The 20,609-nt window shown below is 42.3% G+C and overlaps 1 protein-coding gene across 5 annotated transcripts in view; it reads right to left on the reverse strand.

Annotated features, from left to right (window-relative positions):
* The window catches only part of sema6a (sema domain, transmembrane domain (TM), and cytoplasmic domain, (semaphorin) 6A), a 102,944-nt gene that overhangs the window by 25,954 nt on the left and 56,381 nt on the right, over positions 1-20,609 (reverse strand). For all 5 annotated transcript variants that reach the window (XM_085179055.1, XM_085179054.1, XM_085179056.1 and 2 more), the window contains 10 exons: positions 19,675-19,735; positions 18,312-18,374; positions 17,620-17,721; positions 11,073-11,163; positions 9,641-9,760; positions 9,056-9,144; positions 7,151-7,368; positions 5,360-5,491; positions 3,142-3,297; positions 475-648 (listed from right to left, as the gene is read on the reverse strand). In XM_085179055.1, coding sequence (XP_085035181.1) covers positions 475-648; positions 3,142-3,297; positions 5,360-5,491; positions 7,151-7,368; positions 9,056-9,144; positions 9,641-9,760; positions 11,073-11,163; positions 17,620-17,721; positions 18,312-18,374; positions 19,675-19,735 — 1,206 coding nt within the window. The remainder of the gene's footprint in view (positions 1-474; positions 649-3,141; positions 3,298-5,359; positions 5,492-7,150; positions 7,369-9,055; positions 9,145-9,640; positions 9,761-11,072; positions 11,164-17,619; positions 17,722-18,311; positions 18,375-19,674; positions 19,736-20,609) is intronic.

Genomic DNA, 20,609 nt, shown 5'->3' on the forward strand with positions numbered 1-20,609 from the left:
ACAGATGTGTAATGTATTAGCGAGAGATCCCAGGCTGGCTCTGAGACACACACAGACCTCAGTGTGAGTTTCTATGCGTGTGCTTTCTTTAATCAGCCAAGGTTTTGGCTCTGCTGTGGTTGCGAACCACAGTGCTACGTTATCCAGAGCCTTAGGGTCTATGTCTTTAATTTAGTAGCTGTGGCTGGGCAGAATGTAACCTGATAAAACTCTTTTAAATGATAGAGTAGCCATCTGGTTGGCTGGCTTCGCAACATAGCTTGGGTCAGGGGAACGGACTGGTAGTGATGGAGCTGGTGGGTTGGTGGGTTGGCTGAGCCGATAGATGGTGGAAACAAGCAAAATTAAACACATTCGCTCTCTACAGAGCACACACGCATGCAATAACTGTACTTTCTGTGTTTATAGCAACTGTATCCATGTGTTTCTCTATTTCTGTCCATTGCATATACACGTATGCTCGGTTTTACATACTTGTCAGGGTTGTAGACACTGAGCTCCTCAAGAAACAGGCTCTCGTTGAGGAAGCCGTTGTTCATCTTGGCCAAGAATTTGAGGATGATGCCTTTCTCAGACCCCAGAAATACTACTGTTTGGTTTTTATACGGCCCTGCCTCATTGTCCACCACAATGCGCGTCAGACGATACCTGAAAAAGGAGCAGCAGGTAAAAAAAAAACAATCAGTCAATTAATTAGTAGGTTAGCCTGCAAGCAGAGGAAAATCTTTGCTCACTAGAAAAGCAACACCAACAGCAGGGACCTAATGCAACTGTTTTCAACTTTTTCTTCCACATCTGGGCCACTGGAAAAAGTTAGCCAAAGAGCAAAATAAAAAAAAATAGGGGGATGTCATTTTCCAGATAATAATTACCTAATCAGCCAATCAATTAACGTAGCTTCCACCACGCATGTCAGAGGTCTAAAATAGACTAAAGAACAGCAGGGGGCGTGCATTAATCCCACTAACTGATTGTCATTTGATTAGAAGCTCACAATCAGATTGCCATAGGGCCTGTCAGGTGGTTCCTCGAGTAAAAACACTGCAAAGAAGTTGCTCAAGCAACAGATAACAAGCTCTACTTTCAATTTCTAATTGACAGCTGCTGATCGCACAGTTTGGCTTAGCACCAGTTGGATGTGCATAAAACTCAGAAGCATACCAAACACTTTAAGGTTGGAAAATTAGACACCTGCCAGTCAGTGAGATCTGGACCGGCGCCCTGTTATCCTTGTGGGTGAACGGGGTTTTTAGAAATACCTCCCGAGGCTGTTTACTCTTACCGACTGATGCAAATATCTATCTAAGATACTGTTTAAGTAATCACACAGGCATGCTGCCTATGTGAACACCAATATTTAACCAATTATTTTTAATTGACGTATATGTGATTTAAAGATGAGAGTGTATTCAGAAATCTTGGAAGTTTGTTTTTCCCTTGTTAATGCTTTACTAGATACTGTCTAGGTGAAAAAGTTTGTCATCAGATCATATTTATTTGGGGGTAATGAGACTAAACTTAACCCTACTCGAGTACAGTTTTACACCATGAGTCCATTAAAACAAATAATAATAAACACAGCCACATCCTCTTATCCCATTCACTGTTTTTGTTTTCTTTATACAGTATATCCTTTGAAATGCTCTGTGCCTCCAGCTTTATCTAGTCAACATTACCACCGGTCTGAAGATTTAATTTGATTTTGATCTATTCACTCATAACAGATGCTCCAATAACCATTTCAATGAGGCTGATCCCAGTTAAATAATACAATCTCAAAGAATAAGACGTTCACTGTCTTTCCTACTCAAGATAATAAAAATCACAAGAAGGGGATTCTTCACTGTCTCACCCGTCTTGGTGATTCATTGTGCCCAGACAGCTGAGGTCTGTGCCACTGCACAGCAAGTCTCAAGCGGTCTCAAGATGGAAAAGATTTTTCAAATTTGAACTTCTTTCTATGTATTGAGGTGTCCCCTCTGGGGTGTAACAAGGATCAAATCCTATTACCGATTTCATTTCCAATTGACTTCAGCTGAAGAACAGTATTCCACATTGAAACCCTGACAGATATCATAAGAAGCCTCACTCCTCTTCCACCGCATATGCTTTCATGCTGCTTTTTGGGCCTACATAATACTTTCAAGAACCGCCTCTGACTTCCCTACAAACTCGCTGTGCTCGCTGTGATGACATTTCAAATCAAATCAAATCGTCTGATTGCTGATTATGTAAAGATAAAGAAAAAAAGCGTGTCACTCATAATGTATTCTTGTGATAAAGCACACTAATGAACACAGAGTTGTAGGGATAACCTTGATGAAAGCTGTTCATATTCTGACTAAGCCACTGCAGTATGTAGGTCAGACCTCGGCAAAGGAGCAGCAAGATGTGATATGATGCAAATAACATATAAAACGTATGAAGAATTCTTTATGTAGCTATCTTTAAAGTGATATTACCACCACTGAGGCCTGTCAAGGATCTGGTAAGCTGTCCCAACTTTAAATCTTGAGCAGCTGTAATCCATATCCAACTCCAAATGAAAAACTAGATTTTTTACTTTTTACTAAATGCTCTGTCAGCTACTTTTGCCCTGCCGATGGGATGGCGGTGTGCTGTCGCGTTCCCCCCAGAGGCTGAAATGTCTGTGTGTAGTGCAAGTAAAAGCCAGACAGACCTTTATGATCAAACGGCATCAGCCACAGTGCACTGACTTTTGAGAAATGGGCTCAACTACAGAAACTCAAAGGAAAAGTCACCACTGAACAAAAAAAAAATCTGTTTTTTTTTTTTTGTTTTTTTTTCCCCTGTGAAATCTCCCGAGAGGATTTTAAACAAGTGACAAAGAGCTGAACTCATTGTTCTCGTGTAAATGACACGTTTCAGCATGAAGATCACTAAGGATTCAAACTGTTTGCGTTAACTTCATGACATCACCACGCTGTCACTCAGAGAGAAAGCTAGTATAGATAGGTGTTTCCTCTACTACAATGAAAATAGGTCAGTGGCTGGAGTACCTTCAGGCTTTCTTTTAATGAGCCTGATCCTCACAGCAGCACTTCATGTAATTATTGTCCTGGGCTGAAGGGGCTCGTAGCCTTGATGATGATGATGGAAGCTGGAGTGTGCGATACTTACCGAACCATGGTCTTGAGAAACCAGGGCCTGTTAGCAATGGAGGGTACGGCCTCGTCCATCAGAGGATGCATCTTGATGAAGTTGAGTGTGTCATCGGGGAACTCATTGGATACCTTATACCTCTCCATCGGTGGAGTACCAGCACAGTTGCCAGGCCTACAAATGGAGTGGAGGAAGAGATAATGGCAGAGGGAAAAAAATAGTGAATAGAATATGGAAAAAAAGCACAAATGAAAAACCACCACTTTGACCGCAGTAGGAATGAGCCATTTTTCATGGTAAGAGCTTCAACGGAGGAAAGAAAGTTAAACTTTCTTAAAATCAATGAAAGCGCTGCTTTAAATGACTAAACTCTCATTCCAAGAGGCTTTTGGTCACATAGGAGGGCGCAAGATGTCTCCTTTTCTGTGGCTTCAGGCTAAAGCACTGAAGCATTGTATCTATCTGATCCTTTTACGGGGAGTTGGTGAGCTTCTTGTAAAAGAGAAGCTTCTTTTGATAGCATATCCCCTTTGCAGCCATCTCACCTCTGAGAGCCTTTAAAACCCTTTACTGCTTGGTCTTTGATACCCTGCCATAGCATATAATCCACAACAGATCCCAGAAATATTAGCCATCTGGCCACTAAATGTGTGACATGAAAAGACCAAACCCTATAGTCTGTCATAAAAATATACAAACCTTACTATGTGTATATTCACATGTTATTTTTAATTTATTTAATTAGAATGTTATTGACAGAATGATGCAGTGAAGCCTTTGCTGATTTGTATGAAATAGAAATTCATTCGTGATAATGAAATCCCCATGTTTACATGCAAAAACGTCACTTTACGGCATTCTGGTGCAAAACAAAAATTTGATTAGACAAGTGATCTCCATTATATGGCAGCTGTGTGCATCTAAAGCCATTAGAGACGCATGTGAATTTACAACAAATTACCTTGTGGGCTGAATATGATTAGCAGAATTTTCTGTATTATATGGCGGCCGTGTGCATCTGAAGTCGTTTATAGCAAATTATCTCGGGTGCGCAAGATAATAACTTGAACACACCAGATATAAACATCAACTTACAGGACTTTAGGGAACACCATAGAAAACATGTCAGCTGATTCTAATGTTAAGCTATTCTCAAAAGTATTACTGCTTCACTGTAAAAGAAGAGAATAATTATTTATGCTAGAATTATAACATTTCTGTTACTGCATTTACGTCCGGGCGCATACGGGCAGCAGAACGAAAGCAGACATCTCTTAAATACGAAAATCTGTAAATGATTCAGTATGAGTATCTAACACATGGAGTAACAGTCTGCTGCGGAGCCAGACCTAGGTGGCTTTGTTACAACTCTCCGTCTGTTTGCTCAGTGATAAAAGGTCTGAAAGAACCAAGAGATGGAAATTAAATCAATCACATCAGTTACTACAAAAACAGTGGTGGCTGTACCTGCTCTTTGAAGCGTCTGACCTTGTTGAACATAAACAAGTAATTACATGCTAATTGAGGTAAGTGCGTGAACTCACACAGATACACACATTCACACAATGCATGGAGATTAATGCACAAAATACAGTACGGGCTCTCTGATGGTGAGGAACTGTGTCCTCAGCCATATGGGACACACACACACACACACACATTTATCACGGCCCAGATCTTTGTCGCAAATCTCTCTCTCTCTCTTTTCTGGAGGAAAGGAGAGCATCCTGTTAGCGCACTAATTAGTTTGCAATAGATGGGAGATTGATCAGGTTGGTACATTTGTGGAATTAGCCAGCCGTCTGTAAAATGATGTCATGCTTCGTTTATTGATACTAAATTAGCTGCGTGTGAGGTGTGGGTGGCAGCGGTAAGGTGAGGTAATGGGATATGAGTGCAACTGTAAGAAAAGTGGTCTCTACATGAGTAGGTGCGTGCTGCGTGTGACACAATTTGACACATGATGAGCGTTTTCTGACGAAATTAGCGATGCACTAAAATATGAGGCAACATGAGTTAAGAATAAGTGATTATTATCACATTGTGGTATAACAAGTGTTATGAATTGACTGCATAGTTACATATCTTGTCTGTGCGTGCACGTGTGAGACAGCCAGGAATGAGGAGAAACACAGGAAGAGAAACACTCAGTGACTGGTGTGTGAGACTGCCTTAAATCCTGTGCGTGCCTGTGTGTATGCAAGTGTGCTCGCTGGTTAATTAACTGCTGCTGTACCTTGGCTTGGGAACCTTCTCTTCAGGAAAAGGTGTCCAGGTGGAGTCTGGTGATTTCTGTTCTTTGAAACGCCCTGTGAACGTGTTGGCCACCTCCGCCATGTCATAGGCACACACTGCCGAACCTGGAATACTGCGACAGCACACACAAGCACACACAACTAAATAAACAATCCTTGACTGAGCATATCAAAGAAACACCTTGCTATCACCAGGAGACAGAAAAATGGATTTACAATCCCTTTTCAGAAGGGTTAAATCCCATGAGGATGGCTTATTTTAGCTGTTGCCTGTTTAGACTGGGTGATACAGTCAAGTTTTGAGTGTTGTGAAGGTTCTGCCAGATTTGAAAAAAAGAGGCACGTTGTTTATCCTCACTTCCCTTAGGTATACAAGAAGACACTTTACACTTTCCTCTATTTTTTAACATAATTTGATCAATTTTTTTCAGTAATAAAAGCATTTATTTCTTTTGTTCTCTACTGATCACCATGTCAGAGCTTTCGTGCATTCACTTATGTGTTATTGAATGTAGTGATTTACGGGTTCACACATTCCCGTACAGTAACCTCTAACACTGACTTTCCCCGAAAGCCTCCAGGCATCAAAGTTCATCACCAGTCCACGCTTGGGGCCAAATATGGGCAACAGATTATCTTCTTATCACTTTTCATTTTAAGGGGAAAAATACCCATCTTATGATTGCAGTGGAGCCACTGATTTCTTTGTGTCTGTGTGAAATCAATGCATAGCAGATTACTGAGTCACTTTTCTATTTTTTATGCTTTTTTTCTGTCCAGAAATAAAAACTAAGGGCTGTTTACAGAAAGAAACCTCTCTTTCTCTCTCAGCTTGCTGGATTTCCATGCTGTTACATCATGGGTTAAACTCATCATGTAGACATTTGGAAGACAGCAGACACAAGGGTAGCATTATTGAGAGCAAGGTCAGAAAGCTGTTAATTCTTGGCTTAGCTACTAAATTACAGTAATTACCCTCTGCATTGAATATGTACAAAAAGTTAGACAGTCGTATGTCTGTTTATATCGGGCTGCTAACGAGACAGAATTAGCTGGCCGGTTAGCAAAAGTCTGGGCCGTGAAGCAACTCAGCAAGACAATCGAATGACACAAAACCCTGAGTGCTGCCTACTGTCTGAATGTGCTCCCTTCACCCCCTATGAAATGGAAAATTAATGCTAGGATCAAAACTCCCGCTTATAGAAATTTTCAGAGGCGCTGCTTCATTGGGTTTTAATGTCCATTAACCATGCTCAATTGCGTTGTCACAAGCAATTGTCTTATCTGCTAAAAAGCAGCCATAAAATGGAAAATTACAATATGTGTGAGCTATCAGCCAAGCTGTATGGCTTTGTGGTAATTTTCAATTTAGATAAAAACTCCCACTGACTGCGAACATGAAAGCCGTGCAGAATATGAATTATAAGAGGGAAAATAAGATTAAGCACCTGCATGTCAAAAGGCCAACAACACTGTTTTGACAGAAGATGTGAATGTTGACCCAGTGGGTTTAGAAATTACACGCCGCCAAGAGGCACGGCAGGGACACACGCTACCAACGTTAACAAAGGTCAGACTGTCAAAGTGTTGATGAATTTCAAAATGTCTTTCAAACTGAGAAAGATAATCGGTTTAATAAAGGGAAAGTTCATGTGCTGGTGCGTGTGAATTTATCTGAGATGCTGGGAAACGCTGGAAAAAATACCCTCAGCAAAACCAGTTTATTGCTCACTTTTCCCTGCTTGTTTACTTTTACCTTCTGTCGTCATTACCTGTTGTAAGGCGTGGAGAAAGTTGCCATTACTACATCCCTCCCATTGATGTGAATGACATCGGTCACAGCCTGCAGGATGTTGAAGTAGAAATGGGAGTCGCCGGGGATGGAGCAGTTCAGGCGAGACTTTAAAAACGAGGTCCACTGCTTCTCCAGAACACGCGGCGATCCACCTCGGTCGTTCTTACAAACCCTCGCCACCCGTGGAAACACCACCTGAAGAAGTCAAACGTGGGTTATATTTAAGAAGCTTAAGATTTCACCTTGAGATATCTACAGTCACACATTTCACATCGATAATCTTATTGCTATAAGGCCTTTTTGAATGGGAGAAATTGTAGGTACACCACAATGTGTTAATCTAGGGTTTCGTCACGTTATAGCAAATTAAAGACAGAAGAAAAGTGGTGCATTTGATATGCTGTTAAACAGTCAGCACCTGGCAACAGAAAGTTTAAAGTATACGGCTTCAAATAGGCCCGAGCTCTGTAATTACAACTCTGTCGTAAGTTCACGTAGCCAGAATTGTAATTAGTTGTTGTGACACTATACTTAACAGCTATAAATCTTGCCCTGAACTGAAATTGATGGTGTGATTGGGAACAACCATGCATTTAAAACAGATCCCTACTCACACACCCACAGACAACCACACACACACCCTCACTCTTGCAAACACACCACGACCCTCCGCTTTCCCATTGAACCATGCACAAATATGAATTAAGCAATGCAGCAATTCCAGCTAAGACTCTAGAACCTGCACAGGCCCGTTCAGTGTGAAATTTTAGATTACTGAGATTACACAGTGTATCAGTGGGTCACATTTCTGCGCTCGCTAATCTGTGAGCGACTTGGACGCAACTCGATACACGCATATACATAAACGGTCCAAATATACACATCGCTTCGCCAAACAAACGCCTTAGTGGAGGCTTTTTAATTCACTTGTGCACTGAAAGGTTTATCCTTTCGTATTATCTAGATAACAATGTAACAACCCGACATTAAACCTAAAGCAAACAACTTGCCACAGCGGATTTATCAGTTTGCCATAAAGCACAGACGACTGTTTACATTGTCAGGGTAGGCCAGTCTTTTTCGTAATAATAAAGAGATATCAATTCACTAAATGTTAAATTGCTCTCTGCGCCATCAGTTCTACCACCACATACATAATTATACTGACACTGCTTTCAAAACACCCGGCAGATTGAGAGGCCTGATCTGTATTCATGCTCTGCAATAACACATGGCTGTCACTTCTGGCAGTGAATCCATTATTTCTATGTTACCTCCGCTCTGTTCTCATCTCGTCCCCTCTGTCTTTCTCACTCTCTCTTACGTGTTTTCTTTCATTTATTCTGTGCAATATAAAAAGAGTGATTCATTTGCATAACGTATTTTCTTCTACCTGGTGTCCAATTAAACTTTTGCAGGACAGAGCCCAAAACTGAAATGAAGAGATTAATAGAAACGTTTCTGTCCTTATGGTGTAATACCTGAGAAAAGCTTGGGGTTTTTTTCCCATCTTCTTCTGATACTTTGTCTCACTTCTAAGAGACACTTGGGCGTTTTTTCTCATGGGAAACACTGAGAGGGTAGGCCAAATGGGAGCAATGCAGGATGGATGCGGACGTGCAATTCAAGTAATATATTTAGACTTCAAAATGGGATCTCAAGACATCCATATATTTTCTTTTTGAACCTATTTTAGGTGCTGTTTCCTGCCTAGTGTTTATCTGTTACTGGAAAAGGGTTTGTTCACTTTACTGCTCCTAAAAGCCTCCTTCCCGTTACGCGTTACCCATATCCTGTTAGTTTCCTCGGGCGCTTCCTGATTCTCCCTGTAAATAGGAAGTCACCTCTGATTAGAGTTTAAAACAATAGTGTATGTGCTTACCTTTCCCATTGTATTGTACTCCATAGCAATTTCCCTAAAGAAGAAATAAATGAAGTCTCCATAATTGACTGCCTGGACGAAGTAGGGCTCTGCGAAGGGAAAAAGAAAAACTATTATGAGTCAAAGAAGCACTTTTGCTGTGAAAAAACAGTTCTGACACCATATTTCACAGTAAACCGCCAGAATATCTGTCATATTATGCAGAAAGGTAGCGACTGCGAGCCTTGAGAGCCTCAAACTATCATCCATCATATTAGCAAAACAATTCACATGCAAGAAAAGGCGGATTTCTCTATTGAGTTTTGACAGACTGGACTTGTGCTTGTTTCTCCCCAGGGCAGAGTAATTTCAACACTACTTGTGCAGGCTGGCAACATGACTGCATCAAACAGAGCATGTAGCATAAATGCTCCAGCTCTTCATACCGTCATTCATACACAGAGGGACAAACACATGTTTGCACATGAATCATAAAATACAAACACGTGGTCAAGCATGCATGTCCGAACCCTAGTTTTTTTTCTAACTTGTCAGTCAGCCTGGCACTTTCCAACCACAGGGACTGTGTTTGTGTCCCCCACTCACCTTTCAGCCATTTGGAGTCATGTTTGACAGTGCGCAGAGTCGGGCTGTCTCCAAGGCTACGATAGATGACCGCATCGATCGCTAGAAAGTCTGTAACGGTGGCCGAGTACAGCTTGCCATCTGGTGAGTGAACACAGAGGGAGAAAGAGCAATAAGGAGGAAAGATGTAGACGAAGAGGGAGGAGGATGGACAAAAAGCGAAAGACACAGAGAGACAAGAAAAAAAGGTGAAGAGAGTAAAGTTAATCAAGACAGAAATGCATGAAGCCACCCAGAGATTCCTGCTCCCTGTGGTGAGATACACAAACATGTTTCAGATGATTCAGACCTGGAAAATGAATGAATCACACAACCAGAAGGCACTCTTTGATGGACAACAAACAGGCTGTACGCACTTAAACATTTGTAATTGGCCAATCTTGCAAACGCTCTCCAAAAGCACAAACACTGTAGCCCTGCACTCGCATACAGTCTTCGAGCACCACAGAAAGCCAAAGTCGCACGCTTACATGCACATGCATACACACACATTCTTCGCAAACACAATCCACCGCTAGCATGACCTCAGCCTGCCTCAGCTATAACCACAGTGGAAACTCAAACTACATAATTGAAAGGATAGCAGTCAGAGGAACCCTGTTGATTACTCAGTGCTTCCAGCTTCTTCCAAGCAGCTCTGCTACACATTAACTGGTCAAGCTAGGCATTTACTCTTGTCCTCTACTTTAAACCGGCAGGGACAGATCATCAATACTGCCATAAATCGCTTCATAGCAAATGTGTATAGGGACTGGATGTCTTTAGCAGCCCGTGGGTTCATTGCACCAGAAGAATCTCACCACGCCGACGGAAAGATGACTCATTCTGGTCACATCCATGTGCGACTTGTGTTAATCTTGAGCATTTTGAATGGAAGTGAATGAGAGACAAAGAGAATGACAGAAAAGTACAATAGAAGGCGCAGACAGATGAATCTGTTACCACAGTACTATTAAAGTGTTTCCAAAAGGCTCCAATAAGAATAGCAATGTAGCGCCAAATCGAATGACTTGCTCTAGTGCATGTAACATAGATTGGCTTTCTTTTTTGACATGTCAGAGTATTGCCATTAGAGTAAACCGCAGGGTATTAAGAAGAATATTAAATACAACCGCAACTAATCCCTCACTGAAATACACTCAACTTTCCCATCTAGCTCAAACTGTTCCCAGCGTTAAGTAACTGCAGATAGGAGAAAACTGGGAATAATGTTTTTGCCTCATGGCATCCAATGAAGAGTAGAAATATCACATAAACTATTTTAACCTTATGGAAATTTGGGTTTCTTTCATTTTAACCCAAAGCAGAGTGACTGAAGTTTAAAAATCACAGTGATGTTAAATGCATTACAGATCGCTGTCAGTTAAACATGCGCAGAAATGTTTAATCTTACCAGCAAAGAGGGCAACGTTGGCGTGCTTGGCATCATACGGACAGCGCGCCATTCCACTGATCTCCTCTCCCTGAGCCTCCAAGGTGTCAATCTAAGGTCAGGAATGAGATGAAAGGTCAAGAGGGGGTCAAAGCAAAGTGGTGTGCGGTGTCAAACAAAAGAATGTACTTGAAAAAAACTTAGGAAGTCTTGGTTCCCAGTTGGAGGTAAAACTCTAGCAGAGGAAATGTGTCAAAATGTCAAGACAATCAAAAACTATAGGCAGCACTTAAAAAGTGTTGAAGTGTGAGTCATAATAAAATAGTCCTCAAAAAGCAGCCCGAGAGTGCATCAATCTAAGTGTAGCCTTAACTAATATCACTTGTATGCCATTCTGGTGTCCTGCTGAGGGCTGCCAAAGCAACTGGGAAAATCTCAAAACTGTCATGGAGGGGGAAAAAAAGACATTTCCGCAGCAACATGTTTCACAGTAGTGGTTCGCTTCCCCCGTCATTCTTTATCCTTCAGCTGTACTCATTTTAAAGAAGCGTTATAATGACCCTGAAGACCGATCTTCAGCCCATTTACAGCACCGCTTTCCCCTGTCCTGATTTCTAAAGCTTGCGCTTTTGTTCTGAACAGAGGAAAAATAAATTAGCACACAGCCCTGAGCTGGGAATGTGAGAATTTTTCACAAAACCAGAGTACGGCTGCCGTTTTTTAAGTCGTATTTTGCAGCACAAACTTTTTCATGTGCTAAGAGCTCTTCCTTGGGCAATGCTTACCTCCTGATTTGGTATATTTCATAAGACATACTAATTTTAATTCTGCCCCTAGACAATCTGAAAGTTGTCTTTTCTCAGCATTGTGAGTTAAGTAATTCAATTTTGTTATTCAGTCACTCAGCAGTCTCGTTTCTTAGAACTATTTTGAGCCATTGTTCATTGTTTAAAAAGTGCTAGTTTGGGCCTCCTTAGCGCGTTGATCACTGTGAACTGGAGTCCAGTCCAGTTTGGTTACAGTGCAATTGGCAGAAAATCAGATGTGGGTGAGAGGTCACTATCATCCCACCGTGGGTAGGCTTGTCTTCCCCAGCATGCCTCAGGACACTCTCTATGGCTTAAGCTCAGGGAAACACACACATGCACACAGAGGACAGGCTGCGCTGCGCTGACCAGAAGCTGAGGTCAAAGAAGATTACAATACACACACTTACCCAACAGTTCACAAATACATAGTCATTTTTCTTCTCTATCGCTGCTTCTATCTATCCCATACTCTTCTTCCTTGCTTCCCTTGCTCTCGACAAAGAGGTCCGTAGCTTGCCAAGGCTGCAAACTGCTTACGCCGCCCTTTCTGGTTTCTAAACAGGTCATTTTGTTTTCTATTCCTGTCTCGGCGGAAACGGTTATCATCTGCCCACTAAAAAGGTCACACACACACACACACACACACACTCCGGCGCAACGCTAAAAAAGCTTGCCAGAGAAATTGTTGAGGCTGATTTGGCAGAGAATATTACAAGTGACCTTTTACAACAAACACAGAGCCACCAGCGGCAGTGTATTTCTCGATTTCTCATTCCTTCTGTTTCTCCAAAAATTGTGGAAGGACAATATATGGAAGCAAGCTGGACATATATTGTTATTAGATTGGGGGGGGAGGGGGCTGGAATTATAGATTAGACTGAGTTAATCATAAGAGACGTGAGTCGCTGAAGGTCATGTGTGTCTACTGAATCACAGCGTCTGTGTGTACAGAGTGACATGGGAACTTAGTTAAGCTTGAAACGTCAGCAGCTTCTGTGTCAGCTACCTAACACAAACGCTCCCTCCTTCTCTGACACATCACAAACGCACACTCACATACTCTCATACCAAAGGAGCAACCCCCAGCACTCCATCTCCTCCGTTGGATTTCACCAAGGTAGTGACCTTTGTCTACTGGGTTTGGCCGGCTGTCATTAATCTATTCCTGCCGTTTGAACAGGGGAAGACACTCCCAACCCAGCCGCAGATAGCGCATGGCTTCAGTCTCCTGTCAAGTTTGCATGTGAAGAGAAACAACAGCCAACTTCCATGCCGTTGTCTAAAGCAATAACCAGTGGGGTTTTTTTGAAAGGGCAAAAGAAATCTATAAAGCTGCCACACTAAACCACAATGTTTTTTTAAACGTTACCATGAAGAAATTTGATGTCTAAGCAGCAAGATGGATTCTTATTCCTTTACCTTGTTTACCCGGAAAATGTTATTATACTGTCAACTCCACTAGCTGCAAAAAAGAAAGAAGTGCTTCAACTTAGTGGGAGCACAATTCAGAGTAATTTGAACAGTGGCGCTGTCACACTTTGTCAGGCCTGCCTTAAAAGCGCACTGATCTATAGGGATCTACTGTAGCTTAGCAGAAGAATGTACAGCAACCTTGGCCGGGAGCGCAGTGCATCTAAGATGAATTAATTACTACAACAGCGTATTGGTGTTTTCCATAGGCTATATGCTAATTAATTAGACAAATACAATGTAGATCCAAAACATGCCCATCAGGAGTGTTTTAATTGGTTCAGCATCAGCTCCAGTATTCGGGAGGTGAGGGACATGTTCTGATTCCATGTCTCTGTTGTTTTTATGAGGACGCTTTTATGGGCTTTATTTATCATTGCTGAGGGATTTGTGAAATCTTACTGAGGACAAACATGGGGTAAACTGAACCGGCGTCCCACTTATGAAGTGTTTGCTCAGAACAGCTTCCTTGAAATATCCCAGACTTGTTTATTTAATAGAATAAGCACAGTAAAGGGCGTATTTACTGAGACATATCCATTTGCAAAACTGCGCTTCCAAAATAATGCATGACTTAGGCACCTCATGAAAGGCCAGCCACTGTCAGACTATACTGGCGCTGGCATACTGATACATTTTTACATGGTGACCTAAAGTTAGTAGCACGCTTTCAGACCCAGAAAATTTATTTGTATGCCATCCATACACCTGCAACAACCTTCCACATCTATAAAGGTCAAGTGCACAAGTTCACACCTGGACCAGGAGCAGTTGTATAAACTAAACAAGGACATATCTCCTGGGGAGATTAATAGTCATGGCCCATTTCTCTTCAACCTGTTTCTGAGCAGTGGGAGGGTGAAAACTTTCCCCAACCACCTTTTACACCAGAGTAGGAAATTTAAGGAATTTAAGCAGCTGCTGAAAGAGATACGTGTTTAGTTTGTTTTATGGGGGAAATAAAATATATATATAAACTAAAATTACTGATCTTTTTTAAATACACTTTGCTGAAGAATCACTACACAAATATAACAATTGCTTTTGTTAATTATGTGTGGTTACTATTGAAGAGTTATTCAGTAATTAATTAATGCTTTTGCAGTGTATTAAATTTGTATTGTCTTTTATTGCGTGTCAGTCAGACAGCCTCTGGAAAAGCTGCAGCAAAAAATGGCATGCATGGAAGCATTTCCACCTCGTCATTTCAAATGCAAAGACTTGGAAGGGATGAAATTTCCCAGTACACCTCGGTTAGCCGGTATCAGGTCTAAGACGTATCACCTGGGAGTCGCTGCCTCCAAGACTCCCCACTGATTCCCACTGATTCCCCCTGCTTCACCCGGCAACAGGCGATGAAACTGACTCCAGTCATATATCAGCCCAGCTGGACGGAGTGTTTATTATTACAACACAGCAAGGGAGTGACAGAGGGAGAAAGCAACAGAGGGAAAGATGGCGGAGTGGTGGGAGAAGTGGAGGGGGGGGATTAAGGCTGGCGGGAGAAGAGGAGAGGTATGAGGGAGGATGAATAGAAGAAAAAAGGGAGTTGGGTGCTGTGTGGTGCTAAGGGAGAGGGCTGTGCCATGCTGCCGAGGTGTCTGCCTGTGTTTTTTCTATATGAATGCATCTGTGACAGTGCATGTTTTTTTAATGTTGACGCCACCAATTGAAGAAGCAGCCAATAAAGAGAGAAAATTGGTAGGTTTGTTTAAAAAAAAACATAAATGTCAGAAACTCAAAGACAGGTAAAATCAGAGGTAACCAGGCAGGGGGTTGATGGAAAAAACAACACAAAAACCAACATGAGGTGTTGCTGGTTTGGGCGGTTGCCCTCCCTGCCCCCTCTGTCTCCCTCCTCTGTCTTCCACCACCTTTTCTCCCCTTCCATGCCTCCCTTTCCCTCCCGCTTGCCCTCGCAGCGCTGTTGATTAATGTGGGATGAGGCTGGCCCCGAAACAGAAGCTCTTTTCAGTGCTGTCACACTGGGGAGATGGAGAGGCAAACTGTGGCCAAGGTGGATTTAACCACAAACACATATACGCACACACAAACACACACAAATACACTTCTGACCAAGCGAAGTGGATGAGCCCAGCACGCCATCAAAGGTCTGGTATCTGCCCAGAGAGTTTGCCAGCCTGCCAGCAGTACAGTGTGTGTGTGTGTGTGTGTGTGTGTGTGTGTGTGTGTGACAGAGAGAGAAAGAGAGATGCCTATTTTAAAATGTACACAGTTCACAGTCAGTGTTTGCATGGGTGCACATTTTCTTGTATATGTGTTTTGTGTGGATTTGTATCTTTGCGCCCATAATCAGTCATATTTCTTACATTTTAGAAGGTGTCAAGACTTTCTTGTAATGATTTTGGTAATAACTCAGTTGTTTCCTGGCTAAAACAGCTATTTTATTCAACTAAACATGAGTGTTTTAGTAGGTGTGGAAGGGCAGTTGCAAACACATAAATTCACTTGGGTAAGGTAGGGCAGGGACTGAGCAAATACGAAACATGAATTTTAATGATCGGCGTTCTTTAAAGAACAATAGTTGCCTTTTTTATCATACCGTTATTGACTGAAGTTTGACTTTTAACATAAGTGATCAATAAAAAGCATCATTTTTATACCACAGGTGCATATAAGGCTGTGTGTAAATGTGGAGTTCTTTTACCAAACCTCACACTGATGTACAACACTTCCCCTCCCTTCCCATTAACTTCAGCCGACTAGCAGCAACATCAGTGCAGCAACAGCTAAAACACAAACCTTGAAACCATAACCGGAGGCGCTATAAAAGCTAACCATGCCTGATAAATGCGGAGACATAAATTCCACTTTCCCTATTGGAGGAGTCAGTGAATTGAAAGACGTCCACTTTGTGTGCTTAGCATGCTGAACCACAAAGGCAGTGGAGCGAAGAGGTCTTGCTTTTCTGGTAAGCAGATCTGCTGAACCAAAGCAGGGGCGTTTTCCCCACAGGCCACCTAGATAACATCTCTGTGTGCTTTGACCATCACAACACATCCTTATAAACCACAGAACAACACCCTTCAGGACAGGACTGCTACTAAGTCTCCCTGTCCTTTTGTCTCTATTACTGTCTGCATGTCTATCCGACTGTCTCACTGTCCCACATTCTTCCTTTTCTGTAAGGTGTCCTTCATACTGGGCCTGTCCGGACAGCAGTGCATAGTATTTGTACAGTATTACTATGATTAAACCTCTGATACTGATCTTTGGTTGGTTTCCAGAAGTTTTGTCATAGAGTATGCTAAAAAAAATTAGACAAATACCAATTAAAACTTTAATATTTTACAATATTTTCAACTATTGCTTAGCAAACTTAGTAGGTCAGCCAAGCTGAACAAACTAAGACTATAATGGCAATTATGTTCACTTTTTCACACTGGAGCATCAGAAACATCAGATTTATGTCAACAGCAAATAAAAAAGGTTCAATTTGAACACAGCCCATCTGCTTTTAACGTTTGTTCATCTGCTTCCACGTATGCCAAACTTTAATCATCTCTCTGCATCTGCTTTTTTATTGGCATCTCTATTTTGGTGCACTACGTCAATCTTAATGTGTACCTGTGCTCTCCTTAGTGACTCATAGGAAATAAAATGCACCATTTCTTCTCGTGGTTTTACTTTTCCTGAAGGAATCTTGCAGCTATTCCATAAATTGAATATGTCCGGAAATATGTTTTCAGGAAAAGGTTAAAACAGATCTGGCAATGTGCGAGCATGCATGAAAGCAGGTAAGATTGAGTAGTTTTCTCTGCTTCTGAACTGAGTTTGTCAAAGTACACCTGGAGGTAAAGGCACAGGAAGACGGCCTGCTGAGTTGTGAAAGTCATTCATCTATGTCCGTGGCTCCATAGCCCACCCCCTCTAAACTCTCACATGGCTGGGGCTGGGGTCAAAGTGTGTGTTATGTGTGTGTGTGTGTGTGTGTGTGTGTGTGTGTGTGTGTGTGTGTGTGTGTGTGTGTGTGTGTGTGTGTGTGTGTGTGAAAGAGCAAAAAAAAAGAGCAAAATGATAGATGTGAAAAATGTCACTGAGATAAAACAAAAGTGGGCAAGAGCACAAAAATAGTCATTTGTGTGTGTGTGTGTGTGTGTGTGTATATGTGTGTGTGTGTGTGTGTGTGTGTGTGTGTGTGTGTGTGTGTGAAAGAGCAAAAAAAAAGAGCAAAATGATAGATGTGAAAAATGTCACTGAGATAAAACAAAAGTGGGCAAGAGCACAAAAATAGTCATTTGTGTGTGTGTGTGTGTGTGTTTTCCTACCTTGTAGGTCCGACAGGAGGGGTTGAAAGCATTTGTTCCACAAACAAATAAGGTGTCTTCATTTTGCTGCAGAAGGACTTTGATGAAATTGTGACACTCATCCTTCAGGGAGAGCAGGGCAGGAAAAAAAGAAAGAGAAAAAGAAGAAAGGAAGTCCATGGTGACATCTGTATCTGTAGCCACATGTGGGCTGTTATTTTTTTTTGCTTTTCTGTCTTTTGAAGTGCAGCATGTGGCACGCGGTGAGCAGGGAGAGGCATATGTAACAAACACAGTATCGTGACATGCATTTGATCACGGCACATAAAGGCAAATCCGCAGGAGATTTTAATGTGCCATTTAACGTCTTCTCAAACAATAATGAAAGTGTTATTAAGTTCAAAAATAAAGTTATACAACCACGAGATTCCCGAATAAAGATTCCCACTGATATGCTCTATAAATTCTGACAGCCGAAGGTTATATGAACTGCAAGAGGTGTGTTATTGCACCTTCAGGATCTTGTGTCTTTAAAATGTGTGTTAAGAGTGTCTGTGTGTGTGAGGGAGAGAGAGACAATGAAACAGAGACTGTGCGCAATTACATCAGTTACAGGTTGTCTGCCATGCACAGTGTGTGACTGACAAAAAAAAGTGGAAAAACTTGAGTGACGTTTGCTCTACAAATGATGTTGTAGTATGTGTTTTCCTTACCTTATGCTTCCCTTTCATTCTGCAAGTGTCCACATCTCCCTGTCTGGACTTCCATGTCATTTTCTGTAGAAAAAGATGGAAGTATAACTGAAGCTAAAGAGAAAAATAGCGAGTCACAAAGAAAGCAGACTAAACAGTGAGGTGGGAGGGGGAAAAAACAGACAGCACTATGGAGCTCAATAACCCATCTATATTAAGATCAATAATCATCATTTGAGATTCTACATCATTGATTTCTCTCATGAGGCACCTGCTCTGAGGCAAACTTTATTCTAAGTTTGTTTGGAGATCATTTTACCTCCTTGAACATTGAATTTTCTGCCAGAGCGAAGGAAATACAATACTGACCCTGGATCAGAACAGACTGTCCAAGGACAGATCCGTGGACAAATCTGTGGATTAATAGGCTTGCCATCCTTGCGTGTGCACATACCCACACACACACGCACTGCCTTGACCTGTGGATCAGCCCTCTTTTACGTGTCACTGGACTACAAACAGACATACGGGTAATTATACTTAAGTTATAGCCATGCACACAAACGTACACACACACATACACACCACGTGTGTCCCTGGCCTGTGTCACCTGAGGGTCAGCTCCCAGCCGCAGGTTCAGACCACTATGTACCTGCCGCTGTTGTACAACATGTTTGGAGCTCAGCCACTGATTAAAGACCCTCAGTCATCAATCAATCTGCGCGTCTCCCACCAGCCTTTCATCTGCAGCCTGCTCTCATTAAGACCCACTCGCCAGGCTCTGACATTGAAGTGGATGAGGTGGAGGGATTGCTGGTTGTTGCATACACGAGAATGGCCTTGTCTGAATTCTGTTTGCATGCATTATGTTTAGGGCATGCGATGCCAGCAAAGAGTGGTTGAAATGGAATAAAGAGTGGGTTATCACAGTCGAGGCCCTATGTAAATATGAGGCCCCTTTTTTGAATAATTTGAAACGATACAATGGGATCTTCTTCACCTCTGCATCCATATTGTCTTTCTTCTGCTACTCATCTAACCTTTGCTTTCGCTCTCCATTTCCTGCTCCTCCCCCCTTCTCCTTCCTCCCTCTCGCTCTTCTTCCGCTGTCCCCTCAGCTTCCGTTACGCACCCATCAGACCTCTAGCTGTCCCACTGATGAGCGTGGATGACGCAAGCTAGCTGATTGATTAAATAATCTTCTTAACAGGGTCACCATTGCGAACGCGCCAGGTCCAATCGGTGAGCAGGTGAGTAAGACTGCTGGCAGGCACACAAATGCACCCACATGCACATACGTACACACTGTGGCAGTCAGAGTGAGGTTACGCTGTCAATCACGCAGAGAACAACACATCCTCAAAGAGGAAGACGTCTCACTCACCTTACTGAAAAATATCTCTTCACTGTTGGCAGTGTCTGTGTCCACTGTGTATATATGATCCCTGCAAGTGATTGAGGGAAAGCGAGTGAGGAAGGGAGAAAGAGATTGGGAGAAAGAAGAGGGAGAGATGAGAAGAGGTCAGACAGCAGCAGACAGTCAAAATTCAACAAACAATAAACCCATTTCTTTTCTTCCCTCTCTGTTTTCCCCCTGCAGGCAGCAAACAGCGTCAGAAAATGGGGCTTTGTATAAACTTTGTTCAAACTTCAAAAAATGACAATAAACAAAAGGAGGCCAGATCTATTTGCTCTGTCAGACAGAAACAGTCAACAAAGGTTCGGAGCGCCGTGGCGCAGGCCTGGGGACAAAAGCTTCTTTGTCCCAGAGAAAGGTCTTGGTGGGGGGTGAGGGAGGAGGGAAGGCTTGAGACGGGAGGTGCCAAGTCACTCAGAGCTGTTCAGGTCAATTAAGCCTAGTGTTTGAGCCACAGGAAATCTATACTAACACTCATTATAGCTCAGACAAGAAGACTTATGTGTGTTGGCCTGGAAATATACAAGCTTCTCCTGTGTTACACAGTCCAGCCATAAAGGCCCCAGCAGGGCATATGGAAGACATAAAAATCACAAGGGTTAACTACATCTCAGACAGACAGACAAGGCTAGTTGACCGGCCATGCCGCTACACCTTCTTACCGTGGAGAATTGGGGTGTGGACATGGAGAGGGAGGATACAATAGTGTAGAGGTGGGAGGTAGAAGGTGTAGAGGTGGCATGAACGGAAGAGTCAGAAAGCAAAGCTGGTTTATTTCTTTTGAGGAGAGAACCAAAGGTGACCGTGCCAAACGATGTAACCGCTTTAATTTGTTGAAGATTAGCTGTTGAACGTGTTTTTAATCAAAGTGTGTAACAGTGGCATCATCTGACTCACGGCTT

This window comes from Neolamprologus multifasciatus, chromosome 12, assembly GCF_963576455.1.
Source record: "Neolamprologus multifasciatus chromosome 12, fNeoMul1.2, whole genome shotgun sequence".
NCBI classification, from domain to species: domain Eukaryota; kingdom Metazoa; phylum Chordata; class Actinopteri; order Cichliformes; family Cichlidae; genus Neolamprologus; species Neolamprologus multifasciatus.